General features: G+C 41.9%; 3 protein-coding genes across 6 annotated transcripts; all 3 read left to right on the top strand.

The window, feature by feature from the left end:
- The first annotated feature begins 123 nt into the window (after positions 1 to 123).
- On the top strand, positions 124 to 4,398 carry LOC112553746. The gene is made up of 5 exons (XM_025221162.1): positions 124 to 961; positions 1,267 to 1,784; positions 2,060 to 2,230; positions 2,507 to 2,785; positions 3,004 to 4,398. The coding sequence occupies exons 2-5, from the start codon at positions 1,332 to 1,334 to the stop codon at positions 3,553 to 3,555; spliced, it is 1,455 nt and encodes a 484-aa protein (XP_025076947.1). The 5' UTR covers positions 124 to 961; positions 1,267 to 1,331; the 3' UTR covers positions 3,556 to 4,398.
- A 3,296-nt stretch (positions 4,399 to 7,694) lies between these two features.
- On the top strand, positions 7,695 to 10,765 carry LOC112553747. 4 transcript variants are annotated; one of them, XM_025221166.1, is made up of 6 exons: positions 7,695 to 7,794; positions 7,961 to 8,443; positions 8,761 to 8,931; positions 9,174 to 9,437; positions 9,648 to 9,667; positions 10,150 to 10,765. In XM_025221166.1, the coding sequence occupies exons 2-6, from the start codon at positions 7,994 to 7,996 to the stop codon at positions 10,259 to 10,261; spliced, it is 1,017 nt and encodes a 338-aa protein (XP_025076951.1). In that variant the 5' UTR covers positions 7,695 to 7,794; positions 7,961 to 7,993; the 3' UTR covers positions 10,262 to 10,765. The 4 variants fall into 4 exon arrangements, with proteins under 4 accessions (XP_025076951.1, XP_025076948.1, XP_025076949.1 ...); XM_025221163.1 differs by having other exon boundaries at positions 9,648 to 10,765; XM_025221164.1 differs by having other exon boundaries at positions 7,696 to 7,720; positions 9,648 to 10,765.
- A 459-nt stretch (positions 10,766 to 11,224) lies between these two features.
- LOC112554619 (putative glucose-6-phosphate 1-epimerase) lies at positions 11,225 to 16,948 on the top strand. The gene is made up of 10 exons (XM_025222518.1): positions 11,225 to 11,516; positions 12,301 to 12,352; positions 12,751 to 12,809; positions 13,456 to 13,538; positions 14,334 to 14,407; positions 14,786 to 14,856; positions 15,080 to 15,186; positions 15,607 to 15,671; positions 16,236 to 16,324; positions 16,557 to 16,948. The coding sequence occupies exons 1-10, from the start codon at positions 11,426 to 11,428 to the stop codon at positions 16,733 to 16,735; spliced, it is 870 nt and encodes a 289-aa protein (XP_025078303.1). The 5' UTR covers positions 11,225 to 11,425; the 3' UTR covers positions 16,736 to 16,948.
- Positions 16,949 to 19,258: the final 2,310 nt, after the last annotated feature.

Genomic DNA, 19,258 nt, shown 5'->3' with positions numbered 1-19,258 from the left:
TGACAATGTGCAAACTAAGGTGACCAGACGTCCTGCTTTAGGCGGAACAGTCCCGCTTTTGACTTCTTGTCCCGCCTGCTCATCGGGCGGGACGCCCAATGTCCCGCTTTCTGGCTTTCTGGCAAGTCCATCAAATGTCCCGGTTGTCTTTAAAAATCACTTTTTTCGGCGTTCTTTGAGGGTGACGACACCATCATCGGCACGTGTCCCGCTTTCGGTCCCGAAACGTCTGGTCACCTTATGCAAACTATATACTTCGTCCGTATCACGAACTTATTACTGGACTGCTGGCAGACGATTTCCCCCACCCCCAACTTTCCGTTAACTACTAAAACGAGGCTGGAGTGTACAAAGCTTCCGGTTTAGTCACATTCATTGTTTAGGCTTGCCGAGACTAACAGGTGAGAACTTCGAAGAGGCTATATGCGTTGGTCTCGGCAGATAGCAGTCCACCTACACATGTCCGTGCACCATACTGATTATAATTACTGGTGACAAGTTTCTCTGAGCCTTCTAAGACTGATCATGCAATGGTCAAACGGCTAAAGGAAGACATTTAATTGAAGCAAAATTGTAGGCGTTCGTATAGCATTCACGCCATTAGACCTTTTACCTACGAACTGAGAAAAACCACAGGCTCACGTGAGCACAAGACTCCGCGAAGCAAAGCTATTTATGCATCTGGGGGTTGCGCGCCAGGTTCGCTCGGTTTGGACGCACGCGAGCTCCGCGAAGCACTGTGCGAGAGCCAAGCTCATCGATGACTTGACGATGCAGATAAAGCTTATCGATCACTTGACGATGTATTTAAAGCTTTCTGCCTGACTGTCGTCGTTCACACGCTTTCCAGACCTAACGGTGGAAACCTCAAGACGCAGACGAAGGGCAAACTTTGTGAACTTACACGTGCAAGTCAAAGTGGTTAAAGTCAAATCTGTTTAAAACAAGAAAATAGGGAAAGGTTAGTACACTCTTCAAGACATCAATAACAGAAAGCTTGACTTACATTGTGCATTTCTCCCATTGGCAGCGAGCTAATTATAGGTTATAGGTCAGTTAATCGTTTTATCCATATTAATAAATAAAAGGGTTAGGCTTCTCATTAAAGGCATAGCAAAGTCTGAAGGAAATAAAATTAAAGAAAGGATATTGCAACAGGAAAATATTTACTTATTAAGATGGATGGTCTCACGGAGAGAGAGGAGGAATGGAATGAATGTGTGTGTGCGCTGCCTCAAATATACCTTTAAATAAATGGATTTTCAGATTTTTCCTACAACATAACCGCTGCTTCGATCACAGCAAGTTTTCGATCATAGCACACTTTCAACATGGACACCATGTTACCCAACGGGCCCCTTCAAGTTGTCTTCTCCTTCGACACCACGGGGTCCATGTCTGGCGCCATCGCCGAAGTGAGAGGCCGCATCTCCGACATGCTGCAACGACTTCAGTCAGACATCCCCGGCGTCACAACAGCCGTTGTCGCTCACGGCGACTACCAAGACGCTAAGCGTGCCTACGTCACCAAGCACATCGACTTCACCGACAACTTGCCCCAGCTGGTCGACTTCGTCACCAATGTGGGCAACACCATGGGAAGCACTGACGCCCTGGCAGCCTACGATGCTGTGTTGAGGCTTGTCAGGACAATTTTGACCTGGCGTACGGGATCCCAGCGAGTTCTGGTTCTCATAGGCGACACCATTCCTCATGAGCCAGATTCCCCTCTCAACACGGAGCACATCGACTGGGAGGAGGAAACCAAGCTGCTGGCTGAAATGGTAAACTCGCTTTTGGCGCCATTTGACTCATTCATCGAGTATTCATTCCTTTTAAAATATAATCATTGGCCGAGAACATTACTTTGAAAGCTAACGGTACTAGTTTTAACTTTACTGTTAATTCTGAATGTTTTCATAAATAAGGAGCTGTAATTTTGAAAATAGAACCTCCCAAGGACGATGGTTCACACTTGTGGCACACAAATCACATGTTTGTATCTAACACCGATAAAACTTGTTTCAGGGTTATCTAACACCGATAAAACTTGTTTCAGGGTGTTCGCATTTATGCAGTTCAGGTCGATACGGACGCCAAGGCCACTAAGTTCTTCCGCACTTTGGCTAACGAGACTGGGGGTTCGCACCTCAAGCTCTCGCAATTCTCAACATTGTGTGACGTCATCATGGCCATCTGCTACCGTGAGAAGGGAACCGAGTTCCTACAGGTAATAAGACTCTCTTACTCCACCCCTCCTCTACTTTGTCTAGTGCCAACGTGTTCTGTTAAAAAGTGTTTCCCAATGCTGGAAAAAAAAAAATGACACATGTAAATCAAATGTGTATTTTCAACTTGCCTTGTAATTGTCCGTCAGGGTTTGTAAAAAATGTATTCTCCACAAATATAATCTTTCGTCGTGGCCTCAATGTTTGTTATCTTACTTTGAATCTCCTTTCACTTTCGTGTGATCTGATGTAAAGACAACACCCACTTTGTCGACTAGAACTGGGAAGCGGAAGTTCGTTCTCGTGATGACCGGAAGCCATTGCACCGCGACCTGGATGGGGTCTTCGGAACTCTTCGCCCAGGTGACTTCGATGCTTCCGCGACAGATGTTTCCATGGAGACTACACCCGTCAAGGCCAACAGAGCTGCCAGAGAAGTCGTCGGTACCGCGGGTAAAACCTCTCACGAAATGGCGGCAGCAAAAGTTGCTCCTGTCAAGATGAGGAGTAAGGTTCAAAGAAGCAAGAAGCCAAAAACAAAGTCCTTTGTTAAAAAGGTGAGCCCAACGCGTGCTAGCACTTTCAATACTTATTTCACGGTTTATCTGTCAGGCTAATCACTTTTGATACAGGTCTTGTTCACACCGTTTAAAATGATACTGACATTGCTTACATCGCACCAATATTTCAGGGGCTGATAACGGTGTGGGGATTTTTAAATGATCTATCAATACAGCCTAATCATTTACTACTTTTGTTTCTCATTCTATTTCAGTCGAACGATATACCTTCATTCCGCAAGATGATTCGCGAAAAAGTTCCCAATACCAACTTCCGATTCAACAACCTCATGTGGTCTTCATGGAAACTGGCCGTTGTACCTAAGGGGTTAGAGGTGGCGTCAGGACAGTGGCGAGACTGTCTGGGTGGGATAGCACGTGCGCGAGCAGACTCACTGGTGGACGGACACAAGAAAGGACAGGCGGCTGTCATGCTTGAGATGGCGGTGCAAACACGAGCCGGCGCAAGACGTCACGTGGTGTGGGGTCGCGTGCGGCCCTTGTCAACTAGTGGACTGTCCGTGACCCGCCTGTTGGCCAGCCGGGAAGTCCGTCTTCAGGTTGAGAAGGTCGTACGCGACGGCTGCCGGGTGTGGGTGAGGGTGGCCGTACTCAGCAGACGACAGCCTGTCGCTGAAGTCAGACGACAACTGGTGACAGTGTATGATTACGCCTGGGGCTCACTCAAAACTGGGTGCGTGAGGGATGTGTGGGTATCAAAGGGCAAGTCATCGCCCACCATCCAGATAGCTGGTTCTTCACCATGAAGACTTTCATTGGAAGAAGGTTCATGTCCTCAAAAGCCTGAAAACTCTTCTGAACCGTGTCAGAGACTCCTATAGGTATTTTTTCCTATTGATGTCGACTTAACATTCGTGTGGCACCGTAATGAATATTGCATTGTCCTCGACTGAACATTCTCTTGACACCTGGCACAGCTTTGTTCTCAGCTGAAAATTCCTTCCGCGATGTACCCGTGACTTCATGTGTGTTAACAAAGTCAGTGCCAGCAGTATGATTAAAGTACGGATGTTGCCTCCACGTTCTACTATGAATATTGTTTATGGTGCTCGCTGAAACTTTTCTCCCAAATCGGATTGCTATATGGATATTCCTGAAGGGAATGTACTTGTTCTTTAGTCAATTAAAATACTAGTGTCTGTATACTGAATAAAAGGAATATTAAACAGTTTATTTATGATTGTCAACTGTCAGGTCGCGGTGATGAATCAAATCAAGTTATCACTTGAAACAACACTATAAATTAGTAATGTTTGTGTGCGTTGGTTTCATGTGATGGATGAAATTAAGTTATTAGGTTTAAGTTATTAAGTTAATTAAGTTATTGGAGCACATTACTTCGCTTTCTGCATCTCCGCCATTTGTTATGTCACAAATAAGTATTAAGGATTTTATTTGTCATGGTTTATATCCGTAGACGACTGTGTGTGGGTTCCAGTGCGCTTACTTTTGATTGTTTTTGTTTTTTTTGTTTTGCATTTTTTGTGCTTTGCATATTTTGTAATGCTTTAAAGTGTAAATGAAATTCTTAATAACATGTAATTCATAAAATATTGATCCACAATAATAAAGAAGCTAGTTTTTGTTTACAAAAATTCCATTTATTGTTGATCCTACTTTCTTCTTTATAATTTTCTTCTCTCTTTTCTTGCATAGCACGAATGTTTCTCACTCATTTTCTTACTTGTTTCTTGTCATCTCTCATATCAGCATCTGACAGTCTTTTGTGGACTGTGGACTGTCTGCTGCTTCTAACTCGATTCTGTTCACGCGTTCTGCACATATAAGCGTATAATTGTATACAGAAATTGTTTTTGGTCAGTTAAAAAAAATAAGAGAGAAGTGACAATAAAAAAATTTTTAGGTGATAAAATAAGATTTTCTTTATCCCAGAGGGCAGTTAGAGCAGCTCTTTATGGAAGCACAAATACAAAACAACAATACCACAACATTTTCATATCCACTGCACCAAATAGATTCTCATATAATCATGTTTCAGGCTTACATATATGATGTACATTCATTTGCACACGGTTACCCACCCAAATAACAAAGGACAGCCTCCAGCAGTTGGTCCTGCATGCAGCTACACAGAATCGGTAGCTCGACTGAATTAAAAAAATCTCTCGACAGACATGCCTGTATCGCGAAGAATTTGAGGCACTTTGAGAAATGTCTGCCTGCTACACAGTCTGAAGAGCAGTCTGAGCAGTCCCAATAATTTTGGATCAGGTGTCTACAACATGGTGTAAGCTGCTCTTGACTTCACTGGTAAACTGAAATAAAACAGATAATCGGGAAAGATGGCATTCTCTCTATATGGGATGTATAAAATAGCTGAAGAAATCTTTGTGAGACAGAGAAAGACTTTAGCTTCCGGGTAAGAAAGAGAAGCTGTTGATCCTTCTTCGCGACCGTATATCGCAGTGCTGAAACCACGAACTTGTATTACTGGACTGCTGGCAGACGATTTTTTTATAGTTAACTGCTAAAACTAGGCATGAGACTACAAATCTTCCGGTTTAGTCACATTCTTTGTTTAGGCTCGCCGAGACTAACAGCGGAGAACTTCGCAAGAGGCTAAGCGTTGGTCTTGGAAGACAGACAGCAGTCCACCTGTACATGTCCATGCTGAAACAGGTTATTCACTGGAATTTCAGGAAACAACATATTACACGAAGCTCAACACAAATCTTTTTTTTTTCTTTAAAGTTTGCTCCCTAAGATAATATTCCATCAGAGTTAGTCCAAGCTGGTGGAGGGACAACGACCACCGCCATCATAACGACCGTTGATGAAAATTCTGACTCACACAGGAACAGTCAAATTATAATAACAGCTCTTTTGGCAGTTTTTCTTTGTTGGTTGATTGACTATTTCGATGAGAGGAAAAAAAACAAGCAGAAGTTAATAATTGTCACCCTTTTGGACTCACCCAATAAATAAACTTCCCAAATTACATGATCATTTAGAAAAGGGTACCTGTCGTTCCACTTATTCGGAATACCACCCTCCCTGAACATCTTCCCCCTTGAGAAACCATTCATAATATGTTTATGTTTTAGAAGACTTCTGCTTAAAACATAATTATTATGTCTTCAGCTCACTGAGCTTTAGATATTACAAGCGACATATTATAATTTTGCTGCAAGGGTTGCTGACATTTAAATTTTTGTTAGAAACAAGATTTCCAGCTTATTCAAGTGTAATGATAAGAACTATCCAGGGATTTCAGAACATCGTGATGGCGAGTAATTAAAGATGTTAAGGTAAAGGCCTAGAATAGTTTATGACCTATGAAAGGAGGCTGAGTTTATGAGATGCTTACTAAAGCTGCAATGATCAGCTGATTTACCTGTTTAATTAATATTGTCAGACATCAAAAGCAGTTTACTTTTTCTTTGTTTCATTTACAAAGGCCTAGACATAATAAAGAAGCTTCAATGCATTCATTATACTCAGTTCGTTTGTTCAAAGGTGCTGCCTGTGGCTAATAGACAAATTTTTTTCTGTGATTTTGTGTGTGTGTGTGTGTGTGTGTGTGTGTGTGTGTGTGTGTGTGTGTGTGTGTGTGTGTGTGTGTGTGTGTGTGTGTGTGTGTGTGTGTGTGTGTGTGTGTGTGTGTGTTCATTTTATATTTTATTGTCTTCCTATGGAGTTTAGAAATATAGTTGTGCTGCAGTATGGTATACATTCAAACACGTACACGTATGTGTACGTATGTGCCAAAAATACTAATTGTGAATAGTGTAAACTGTTTTATGATTATGTATGGCTACCATATTGCTACTACATTCCTGAAGATAGACCTAATGCCTGCTACTTAAGTTATATTACTGAGTTATAGTGTATCTTACATAAACATTCATATGCAAGAAGGTATATAACAACAGGCAGGCCGAACAGCGTCGCAAATCTATGTGCACAAACATTTTTTAATGAAACAAACTATGCACATGCACCTACATTTGCACATTATGAGAAGCTAGTTACATTTCAGTGACAATAATTCTCATGATATGATAATTTGCATGTTGACCTGTAAATTTGACCTTTGTGTTACGAGGGCATGTGCATTTTTACTGGATAGTTTTGTGGCTGTCGGTTGTGTTATATGGTTGTGTTTCAGATGTGTGAAATGGTCATGATAAGCTATAAAGAATTCCTTATTTAGAAATCTTTCTATCGTTTGTGTGAAAAACACCGCAAAAATTAAATTCATTCCCTTCCCATCCCATTCCATCCCATCCCTACCATTTTAATTTTCGATAAATGTAGAAGAAGACAACACATGGCGAAATTTTCATAGGCTTGACAACAAACAAATAAGTAAATAATAATAATAGATTTGAAGTAATAAAGTTTATCAAATCCTAAAGTTAAGAAAAATAGAACATTTGAAATTTTGTTTTGGTCGGCAAGCCCAAGGAACAAGTACTGATGTAAAGTGTGATTAGGGTTGATGCTAGGCGAGAGCAGTTGCTTGAACAGTTAAATGTCGAATATTCATAATTATTTTGGGTCATCGACTAGATTGTGTGGAAACCCGTCCATAAAGATGTTTTTTTTCAGAATGTTAGGAAATGTCAGGCGGAAAAGTTATTTTTTAATTTATTGTAATTACTTTCTATGTCGGAACTTATTGAGAAACCCGAAATTACCGGTTGAAAAATGCCGGCATAGATATCAGCACGGACCTGTCAACGAGATCTTGATATTATTACTCAACGTAGCCAGCGCATGACCGAGTTGTGTTGACTCCGCGAAGCACAGTATTGAGGTCAAGACTCCGCGAAGCAATAATCTATACGCGCGCTCACGACTCCGCGAAGCGTTGAGCTAGGGTGCTATATAAGCGGACTTCGCCGGCCGACTTTGTATGGAACGAAACATCTGTCAAAGCGATCACAGGTATAACTCAGCCCTAGAGTTTAAAAAGCTCTCACCAAAGTAGTATTTACAAGCGTATTTTTATACTTGAGAAGGTGAGACAGAAAGTGTGTTACAAAACGAAAGATGCTACACACTGTCTATATTACGAAGAAATATGAAGAGAGATTCTATATACATCAATGAAACATGCAAATAAATAATTGTATACGCAGACATTAATACAAATATAATTTCGTCTCTCTCTCTCTCTTTTCCTAGCTCTATCGGTAGAAGTTTCACCACAATTTCAACATGGACACCATGTTACCCAACGGCCCCCTTCAAGTTGTCTTCTCCTTCGACACCACGGGGTCCATGTCTGGCGCCATCGCCGAAGTGCGAGGCCGCATCTCTGACATGTTGCAACGACTTCAGTCAGACATCCCCGGCGTCACAACAGCCGTTGTCGCTCACGGCGACTACTGTGACGCCGACAGTTTGTACCTGACCAAGCACATCGACTTCAGCAACAACCTGCCCGAGTTGGTCGACTTCGTCAACAATGTGAGTACCACTGGCGGTGGAGACACTCCCGAGGCGTATGAGGTGATGTTGAGACTAGTCAGACGAACTCTGGGGTGGCAGACGGGATCTCAGCGTGTCCTGGTTGTCATCGGCGACGCCTACCCCCATCCGCCAAACGATAAGCAAAACAAGGAGCACATTGACTGGGAAGAGGAAACCACCCTCCTTGCTGGAATGGTTAGCAGTTGTTGTTTTACATGTCAGAGCAACATCCCTGGCGTAATCCACTTTTAAATACTTTTCGTAAACTTCTTAGTTCTTATGTCTACTTTACAAAAAGGATATGAGGATTTTTTTTTAAGTACTGTAATTCGAAAGCTAAGTATTGCAGATTTCATCGCAGATTTCAACATCTGTCTGCAATCACTTTTGTGCTTCGTGAAAATGTTCACAGCTAGTGACTTTTGCACCCACTGAAAAACTGTGCTAAATAATTATAGGCATTTCAAATGTGTCATCAGATGAGTGAAAATGACAAAAAAATTGTTTTTCAGGGTGTTCGCATTTACGGAGTTCAGGTTAATTCAGACAAAACGTCTACAAATTTTTTCCGCACTATGGCGAACATAACTGGTGGTCAGCATCTCAAATTGTCTGAGTTCTCGACTTTGTGCGATGCCATCATGGCTATCTGCTACCGTGAGAAGGGTGCAGAGTTCCTGCAGGTAAGGGCTTATTCATATAAATAAAGCACTGTCTCATCTCTTCTCTGTCTCTGGATAGCTCTCTCTCTCTTGTTGCTCTCTTTCACACGCGCGCGATCAGTCTTTCTCTCTCTCTCCCCCCCACACACATTAACTAAGTCTCTTTATCCTTCCTCTTGTTCACGCCCCTTCTCTGCTCCTGTACGAGAGAAGTATCTAAGACAAGTTCTTAACCCTTTGCACTTGCTGACTTTGTCACACAGAACTGGGAAGCGGAAGTACGTGCCCGTGACGGCCGGAAGTCACTGCACAGTGACCTGGATGGGGTTTTCGGAACCCTCCGCAGGGCAGATTCTAATGCCTCCGCGACTGACATAGCAAAAGTCATCTTCACGAAGGCCACACCTGTCAAGGCTACCACAGGTGTCAAAAAAGCCAACAGTAGAGCGAGAAAAATGTCTCACAAAGTCGGAAAGACCGCGAGCAAGCCTTCCAAAAAGCCAAGAGCGAAATCCTTTGCCAGTAAGGTGAGTCTGTCGTGTACCAGTGGCTTTAGTACTAGATGACTTTTTATCTGGCAGTCTAACATCATCGTCGTCGGTGTAGTCGTTGAAATCATCATCATCGTTGTCGTTGTCCTCATCAGGTCACTACTTCTTCTTCTTCTTATTATTATTATTATTATTATTATTATTATTATTATTATTATTAGTGTTGTTGTTTTTTATTTGTTACAGTCGAATTCCAGTCCTACATTCCGCAAGATGATTCGCGAAAAAGTTCCCAATACCAACTTCCGATTCAACAGCCTCAAGTGGTCGTCATGGAAACTGGCCGTTGTACCCAAGGGGTTAGAGGTGGCGTCAGGACAGTGGCGAGACTGTCTGGGTGGGATGGCACGTGCGCGAGCAGACTCACTGGTGGACGGACACAAGAAAGGACAGGCGGCTGTCATGCTTGAGATGGCGGTGCAAACACGAGCCGGCGCTCGACGTCACGTGATGTGGGGTCGCGTGCGGCCCTTGTCAACTAGTGGACTGTCCGTGACCCGCCTGTTGGCCAGCCGGGAAGTCCGTCTTCAGGTTGAGAAGGTCGTACGCGACGGCTGCCGGGTGTGGGTGAGGGTGGCCGTACTCAGCAGACGACAGCCTGTCGCTGAAGTCAGACGACAACTGGTGACAGTGTATGATTACGCCTGGGGCTCACTCAAAACTGGGTGCGTGAGGGATGTGTGGGCGCCCAACGGCAAACCATCTCACAAGATTCTGATAGCAGCAAGCGCCGCCTCTTAGTGAAGAAAGTGTCTTACAATTATTACCGGAGGAGACAAAATGTCTTCAATGCAAGATGACAATTATCTAATCCAACATCTTGCCCTATAGAGGCTTGAAGGATAACTATCGTCACCACAGTAATATAACGCTTTTGTTGCTGTATGAATAAGTTAAGATTGTGATAAGATGTTCTTTCTTCTTGGATAAGACAGACATCTCCTGATACAACTCGTTAATCAGATCACCTGGACAATTCTGATCGGTGTATCTGTACACTGTCAAGATAACATTGCGAAAGTATCGAGCACTCGGACGTGGATATGTGTGTGTGTGTGTGTGAGACAGAGAGAGAGAGCTGTAAATATGCATTATTAAATTGTAAATACACTTTGATGGGTACAGTCATTAAAAAATGCTCATTTCTTTCGAAATATCTTGTGTTTTTTAAAGGTTGAGTTTCACAGCTTTAAAATTCGTTGTTCATCTTGCTCCCTTTTTTAAGTTCTCATGCATTTGATGTCGTTTGCTTAAATACTTTTAGTGATGCAAACTATACACAGCAAACAATTAAACTATTTATTCCGAAGAATTTATTTTTTGTCGTCAGTGCATGTACCTGTGTTAACGTTTATATTTGAGACACTGAAACAATATTTTGTAGAATGATGGCGATGATGCTGAAGATCTCGTCCTTTTGCACAATCCAACGATAGTTTGATTACATTTTTCCGATCTTATCCAATACCCAGCATTTATTGCAGCAATATGCAGACTCTGATGGAAGCATATATGTCACACACAACAGCCAAATTTTTAACAACTTATCAACAGGTTCATTACCGTTCACGTGATTACCACTTGATAATACACATCCAGATAAGAAACGTTACAATCGTGCATGAAGACGAATTTCTTTAATCACTAACTTTTTAAATACATCAAATGATTATTTTGGTGTACTTGCCCGTTTGGTTTTTTTTTTTAAGTCGTCTGCTGCACTAACATGTGCCACTGAGCCAGCGTGTGCACCACCACGTGACACGTGGACGAGGTCAGAGCGAGGCCGCTGTTCCAGTAGCTGGTTCGACGCGTTTTCAGTGGGACCAACAAGGCAGCACACTGGGAGACAGTGCTGCACCTGCCGTTATAGCTAAACCTTTCCCCTGCCGACATTTTCTTCCTTCCTTCAGTGACGGGCAGGCAGACGTCTAAGTTAAACGGTGCATGTTGTCTGCTTAAAGATGGAGATACAGTTCGGTTGCAAGTTGCCTTCTGATGACATCGTAGTTTTGGAGCGAGGGGAAGCAACTCGTGTGGTAATCCATCTACACGGTAACCTCGCCTTACAAAATAATTTGTAAACGAACAAATTGTTTTAAGTCCTTTGAAAGTACATATCTTTTCAAAATTACAATGTGTACTTTATGACTTGTGTAATTCTACAGAAGAGCTATACTTTCAGAAAGCTGTTCCGGATGATAATTACAATAATTATAGTAGATTTGCCATCAGCACTATTTTCTCAGCTTTCTTGTTAATGGTAAAAATTAATAGTAAAGGTCGTCCCGCCCCTTTATTAGTTGTTAAGGAGTGAGGTGTTAGCGACCTCACTTTTCTCGGGGTCAGCTTTATATGAAGGTGGTGCCCATCTCTACCTCCCTTCATTACCTTCCCTAACCTCATGTGGAGTCAGGTACCCATTCTCGACAGGTAGGAGCGATCCTGGGTTCTGGGTTCGGACTCCACTTGGCCATCTGCTTCCCCACTTTCTCGATTAGCTACACGCAATAATCTGAAACACTCCATGTCACTGAGGCAACACTTTAGGACGATGTACACAAAACTTATTTGTCTTAAGAGTATGTTCGATTTCTTCCCGCATATTTTACTCCCCTTTGAAGAAAAATTTATCAAAAGTGACAAAAGAAAAATTTAGTTAAATGGAGCCATAAAAATGGTTTTCAGCATAAGCGCTTGGTTACAAAAAATTGAGGTTATTACCTTTACTTTCTCCGGCGTATACGTTTATACCCGAAGCCTGTGTACAAACTATGAATTTGTATATTTGTAGATATATGTGTTTTTACACTTTTGGTCTTTTTTTAATAATTTTCAGGAGCAACGGTCCTGAGCTGGACTCATAATGGTGTAGAACAACTTTTTGTGAGGTGAGCATGTGTCTGATGGAGGACACTTATTTAAAAAGTACAATCGATTTCTTCGTGGGAAAAAAAAACAGTTTAAACAAAGGGAGTTACGTATGACAACGTTATAAATTACCAGCAATACTCACTGAATACACAGAAAGAAAAATCAAAAGGAGAAAACAAAACGGGAACGGGAGAATAATAAACAAGGTCAGGATTTGTTTTGTTTGTGTGCTTAACATGATACAATTGAACATAGAACTTTTCTGCCCACTAAGGTGTTAGAGAGTTATTTATGTATATAAATATAATTTAATTACTGGGCCGTTTTCCTATGTAATGGTGGTGCTCTTCTCTCTCTCTCCCTCTCTGCCTATTTGGTTGCTTACCTTTGAAAGTGCATTAACTTTTGCCAACAGTTCCAAGAGCGTTTTCGACAATAAGAAAGCAATTCGAGGAGGAATTCCGATCGTCTTTCGTGAGGAACTTTCTTTTTTTTTTTTTTAAGAGTAATTTTTACGCTTAATCAGTAACCATTGATGTTTCCATAGGTTCCCAGTCACTTAATCCCCAGACACTTCATCCCCGACACTTCATCCCCGACACTTCATCCCCTAGACTTTTAATCCCCAGACACTTCATCCCCAGACACTTAATCCCTAAACTAAATCCTTAACTATAAAAATTATGAAGTCAGCTAAAAATTTATTTGAAATTCAAATTCAAATCATGCTTTTAACTTCAACGTCATTTGAACATCTACAACATTAGTTAAAGTTCATATAAGCTAGTAAATTTAATGTTCTTCAACAATATGATATGAAAATTGTTCTTGAGTGTCGGGGATGAAGTGTCGGGGATGAAATGTCTGGGGATGAAATGTCTGGGGATTAAAAGTCTAGGGGATGAAGTGTCGGGGATGAAGTGTCGGGGATGAAGTGTCTGGGGATTAAGTGACTGGACACCGTTTCCATAAGCAAGTACATACTTGGAGCAGTCATTGTGCCGTTTGCTTACACATCGTAGTACACCAAGACCGAAGTTCGACTTCTAAACTAGCTCTCACCTGCTGACAAATCGACATGCACTGTAGTTAATTGACATGGGACCTGTCTGTGTTACAGCACACTTTGGACCCTGGCCACTTGGTCCGCAGCATGGATTTGCACGAATCAAGAGATGGACAGTAGCACAACCTCCTAAGCAGGTACAGTAAAATGCAGGTGCCATGTCAGAGAGAGACAAAGACATTCTGTCCTCCATCTTTTCTACCCCTCTCCCCCATCCATTATCTGTCTATTAATCCTACTTTCTCCCATCATTTCTCTGTTTGTTCATATGTGTGTGTGGAAGAAGGGTTTTCGGTAGCTGTTGTTTACGGGTAAAAACATTCGTAAACCTTTTGCAGACAAAAGTGAAAGAAAAGGTAGTCTCATAAAAATATTTATGCCATCGCTTAGACACAGACGAGCAAAACTAAAGTAATTTTTTGAAAGGCGTATTCACACATGCACAAATGTGCGGTCGCTTGCATCGCTGTTCAGATGTGTGAGCACATCCGCCGTCCATGCAACCACTGCATAGTTTCGCAAACGGTGAAGACAGAACATCAGGGACTATAACTGTGAAGTTAAATGTATGTGGGAGACCATGATGTTGGTTTGCCTCCAAAGCACTGATGCCACAGTTATGGTCTTTGGGAGTCCAGCAGTAGTGAGCTTTGTAAGCCATAGACCTACACTCAATGAAGGTCCCTGGCCATAGCTATGGACATGGCACAGAGTGGCCACCTGGAGGTTATCTGGCGACCTTCGATGTCATGGCCTGATTGCGCATAGCGGCCAACCTATAAGCTATCTTTGCATTACCTCCGGTTCCTAATTACGATCCCAGAAGGTGGACATCGTGTACAACCAGCCCGAAAAGGTGTGGAGATTGGTGAAGGGTGGGGGTGCGAGATTTACGCCAGACATCAGACACAAAACTTTGCTTTTATTTCCAGGACGAGACCGGCGCGGTTCTAGCTACCTTGACCCTGAGAGACGACGAGGAGACCCGCAAGATGTGGAAAGCTGAGTGAGACCAGTTACAGGCACATATTCGGACATCTTAGTTCTGACTGCACAATGGTCGCACATATCTTTGCATGCACAACACTACTTTGAAAGCTCGTTAATTTTCTTTTTTGTATTTCTTTCTGCCTTTGTCCCATCCACCCATTCTTCCTTCTTTCAAGCTGCTTCGTTCCTTACTTCTATCATTGTAGGTATGCCACTAGGGCATTTCTTTACGATAAAGGCATCGATCTGGTTTACCAACCGCTGTTTGTCTAGAAGGGGCTAGTTTATCATTCTCTGACTTGGAGGTTTGAGATCAATATCCAATCTGTAGGTTTGCTTTATCAATCTGTTCGACTTGCAGGGTGTGGTTTATTACTGACTATCTGATTTGCAGGTTTGAGCTGGTGTACACTGTGCAGCTGCACGAAAACTCTCTCCGCTGTGTGCTGGCCGTGCACAACACAGGTACTGTCCACCTCTCACAGCACAGGTACTGTTCGTGCCACTACACAGCCACTGTTCGTCTCAAAACACAGGCTCTGTCCATCTTTTACATGCTTTGCCTCGTCACGAATGTTGTAGCGATGTTTTGTTGGTCGCTTGTCGCGGTTACAGCTGGACGCACGCCTCCTCAAATCCCTCATTGTCACATCATGTCACTACATGTCACGCCATGTTTTGTTGACAGGCCATGCTAACATAGACTTCACGTGTTTGCTCCACACCTACCTGCGCGTACCGGACATCAAGGACACCAGAGTGCTTGGGCTGCGGGGTGTGACGTACATCGACAAGGTGAGGCGTGACGTCGTGTGACCACAGGGACATGGGGTTACGTAATACGTTGAGAGAATGTAGTGGTGGTGGTGCGTGGCAGGCTGTGACATACGCACGCTGCATGGCATGATGCAGAGAATGACGTGCGTCGACAAGGTGGGAATGTACGTCGCGGGTGTGAGGTGTGACGTACATCAGTGTTGCCACAGTGCGATGACTTTGTGAGGGACCAGGTGCCCTGTTTATTACTCTACATACTGTAGTTGTCTCCCTTACTCTTCCTACCCTATCGCATCCCTCATCCGGGTCCCCTACACTGTGTAAAAATTCTCATTACAGAATGACGTACAGTAACAGAATGTTTGTAGCACTGGATAAGCCACCGTGAGACGTGATGTTATATTTATCAAAAGAGATCAATAAATGATGTGTTGGCAGGTAAAAGATGGAAAAGAGTTTGCAGAAGACAGGGAGTATGTGACAGTGGCCGAGAATTATGACAGGTAAAGACATACCAGAGGAAGGTATAATGTATTTGTTCCGTGGACTAGTCCCATAGAAGCTATATGGTCCATGGACCACTATAGGCTCACGAAAAACAGAAATATCTAAATCTCCGAGATCTGATACCATTTACACTTAGAGGTGCACCCAGTGTCTAGGACACGCAGAGATGCTGTTTTTTTCACACTGCAATATCTGACTAGATATTGATAATAATCCTTTGCGGACTTCAGTTAAACCTCTGTGATCAATATGCGTTTGATTTAACTCATGCTATGTAGCACTGTCGTTTAAGGGGTGGGTCTAGAGGACAGAAGATGCCTTTGGTGGCTGTGTGTGTGTATGAGCCTGTATGTTAATAGCTCAGCATTTTTCAGTCTGTATGTAGATATGGTATGTGCATAAGTGAGCTTTGAGATGTAAGTATATTATATGCTGGAAATTTATCAGTCCTCGTCATTTTAAAACGCATTGAGCTCCACAATGTAGAAGTAATTTGCTGTACAAAGGATTTCAGTTGTTATGATTAGTTGAACTATAAAGCCTGTTGGTTCGATATCTAGGATATACAAGAACGCACCACAGACTGTGTTTGTCCAGACTGGAGCTCACCAGCGCCTGGAGATGACAACCTCCAATCTACCTGACGTTGGTATGTCTGTTTAGGCTCATATATTTGCATCATAAACCTTTCCTTCGTTAACAGAATTTACAGAACCGCCTTAGGAGTTAACATAACGAATGCTTCATTGTAAATTAATTGCGAGTGAGGATGAGGTTAGAGAGTGGGTCGCGTGTTGGAAATGGAAGACGATGTCCGTTGGAACCAAATAATGATCTAATGTTCAAAATAGCAGATAATATCGTCAGCGTGTTCCCTGCAGTTGTCTGGAATCCCTGGAAGGATAAGTCCCGAGAAATGGCGGACTTTGACGACGACGGTTGGCGATACATGCTGTGTGTGGAGGCCGGGAAAGTTGTCTCCCCAGTCGTCTTGGAGGCCGGAGCGGCCTTTGAGTGCAGCGTGTCCTTCACGGTCAACCCTGAACACCATGGCTTGTAGTTGTTGTAGCTGGTGTAATGCATTCTTTAGTCATGCTTCCATCCTGTGCATACAATTATATCATGACACAATCTGTGTCATCTGTCTGTGCCACGTCACCTCACTTTTTTCCTTTAGTTAATGTTATATGTATATTTATGTATTCTGTAAATGATGAGTAATGTAAACACTATCTGGAATGATGATTTATTTCTATAAAAGTTTTGAAAAATCCTTAATGTTGTGTGTGCAATCATTCTACGGCAAGAATAGAAAACTCTGACCGAAAGTGAAAACCGACGTTTATAATGGGTAAATTACACATTCACATAAAATATTCATTATGGTGAGTAAGCACAACTTTACCGAGTGTACACGCTAATCATAGCGACTGAGCACATTTAGGGGGATGGACACTAATCATGTCACGTAAATAAACCTTCAGCGTGCGATTGTACCCAAACAGAATTTAATGTGTCTTGGCATCTAATGGTCAGGCGTCAACAAACGTATGAACATCATACCACGAACTAATATCCCTGGACTGCTGGCAGACGATTTTTTCCAGTTAACTGCTAAAACGAGGCATTAGACGACATAGCTTCCGGTTTATTCACATTCTTTGTTACGGCTCGCCGAGACTAACAGCGGATCACTTCGCAAGAGGCCAAGAGTGAGTCTCGGCATACAGACATCAGTCCATAAATACATGTCCATGATGACAAACACAGCAATTGGGCTGCGTTTTATTCTGTATTTTTCTTTTTACATCTTTGACATTTGCAATAATTCTAAATATATCCAACAGAGAGAGAGATTTATAAGAGAGACCAAAACAGAAAACATCTACGAGTCTTTTTACACACACACACACGCTTTAGTCGCCCTGTAACTTCTTGTGGGCACCAACGGACCATGTGTATATGCGAGTGGGGCTAAGTCACTATATAAAAAAGGAAAAAATAATTGTTAGTCTCTCACTGTTTTAAACTGTTTATTTAATTTGTCTGATTCTTTGTTATCTTTAGCAATATGCATCCTGAGTAAACTTTTAGCTTACAAGTAAATCACACAGGAAAAAGACGCATAGACAAGGTGACTTTTTCTGTTCGTTTATTCCTCCTAGTCTTTCCGTTTACATTCTGATGCTTTTATGTTGAAAGATGAAGCTACATTTACACCAGATACAACGATGTCTTTAATTATAATAATTTATATTTTTCCATATCGAGTCGGTTATTATCAATGATAGTGTAAGAGATAACCTTCACTGAAAACCCTGGATCTTAGTTGTAATATATACAAAAAGGAACACACACACACACACAGAATAAAAAAGACAAACAGGAGACAAGCTCACTACTTAAATAGAAATGACAAGATTTTGTTTCGCTAAAACCCTTATGAGGATCACACAGCATAATAATTTTCATCCAATGAGAAAAAAAGCGAAATCGGATTGGTTTACAGGTCCTTTATTTTACAAGACAGAAGCTGTAATATTGTATCAAATAAACATGATTTCATTGTAAGACATAAAATCACTGTTGTTAAATACTGCCAATAGGTCTAGTCACTTTTCTACGGATTCAGCAGACATGTACTTTCTCTTCACATCCTTGGGCTTCCACCAGGTTCGCGTATCTCAGTCACTATATCTCTGTCTTTTTCTTTCAGTAATAATAATAATTGTAAAACAAGTAATTTGTGTGGAAGTGATCTCAATGCACTCTGTAATCATTGCACAATGATCTCTGTGCAAAAACGATTAAACAGCGATTAACTATATAACAAAGAAACACTTCTTGGCAGATGATGGCGACGGGCAGATGACAGGAGGGGTGCAGCATTTGCTGCAACCCCCCCCCCCCTCGCCCCACATGGCAGATTTCGAGTTCCTGTCATTGATGTCTTTCAAGCTGTTGTTACATGCTGACAATAGGTGTCGTCACTTGTCTACAGCTTGTTAGCATCTCTCCAAGATAAAAGGAGTTTTGGCATGTTGTCATTGCAAAATACAGCCTGTCTCTAGTTTATGGTCTTGGTGGTTCTAGGCTCCAATTGTCTCATTATTGTAAAGCTTTAAAGTTTATCTCTTGCTGTAGTCACTCATATCTCTGTCCTTCTCTTCCTTAAATGATAATAATCAGATTTGTTAAACAAATAATTTGTGTGGAGGTGATCTAAATGCGCTGAGCACAAACGAATAAACAGCAATTATCCATAAAACAATCAAACAAATTTTGGTGTAAAGTTTATACCAGTCTCTTTGATAACGCTTACAAAGGTCCACCTGAATTAAAATGTTGTTCAGTTTACTTAGTTAAGCTATTAAAATAATACTCAAGCTAATAACCTGAGCATTTTGACTATGTGCATAGACCCCACACTAAACAACTCCTTCAAACTGGCAGAGGAGAAACTAATTAAAGGGACGTAAGACATAAAAAAAAAAAGGTTTCGCTTGTTATCTCCCATTCTTCAGTGAGTTGTTTGTTACCTGATCCGCACTGAAAAAAATTGTTTTCTCAAGATATAGATAAT

This window comes from Pomacea canaliculata, linkage group LG13 (assembly GCF_003073045.1).
Source record: "Pomacea canaliculata isolate SZHN2017 linkage group LG13, ASM307304v1, whole genome shotgun sequence".
Lineage (NCBI taxonomy): Eukaryota > Metazoa > Mollusca > Gastropoda > Architaenioglossa > Ampullariidae > Pomacea > Pomacea canaliculata.
The sequence above is the reverse complement of the archived record's forward strand: the minus strand, read 5'-3'. Positions and strand labels throughout refer to the sequence as shown.

Coding starts and splice junctions, on each gene's coding strand:
- LOC112553746 (XM_025221162.1), top strand. CDS start 1,332: ATGGACACCATGTTACCCAACGGGCCCCTTCAAGTTGTCTTCTCCTTC. Junction 2,231..2,506: donor AGGGAACCGAGTTCCTACAG/GTAATAAGACTC, acceptor TTTGTCGACTAG/AACTGGGAAGCGGAAGTTCG. Junction 2,786..3,003: donor CAAAGTCCTTTGTTAAAAAG/GTGAGCCCAACG, acceptor ATTCTATTTCAG/TCGAACGATATACCTTCATT.
- LOC112553747 (XM_025221163.1), top strand. CDS start 7,994: ATGGACACCATGTTACCCAACGGCCCCCTTCAAGTTGTCTTCTCCTTC. Junction 8,444..8,760: donor CCACCCTCCTTGCTGGAATG/GTTAGCAGTTGT, acceptor ATTGTTTTTCAG/GGTGTTCGCATTTACGGAGT. Junction 8,932..9,173: donor AGGGTGCAGAGTTCCTGCAG/GTAAGGGCTTAT, acceptor TTTGTCACACAG/AACTGGGAAGCGGAAGTACG.
- LOC112554619 (XM_025222518.1), top strand. CDS start 11,426: ATGGAGATACAGTTCGGTTGCAAGTTGCCTTCTGATGACATCGTAGTT. Junction 12,810..13,455: donor AGGAATTCCGATCGTCTTTC/GTGAGGAACTTT, acceptor TCTGTGTTACAG/CACACTTTGGACCCTGGCCA. Junction 16,325..16,556: donor CTCCAATCTACCTGACGTTG/GTATGTCTGTTT, acceptor TGTTCCCTGCAG/TTGTCTGGAATCCCTGGAAG.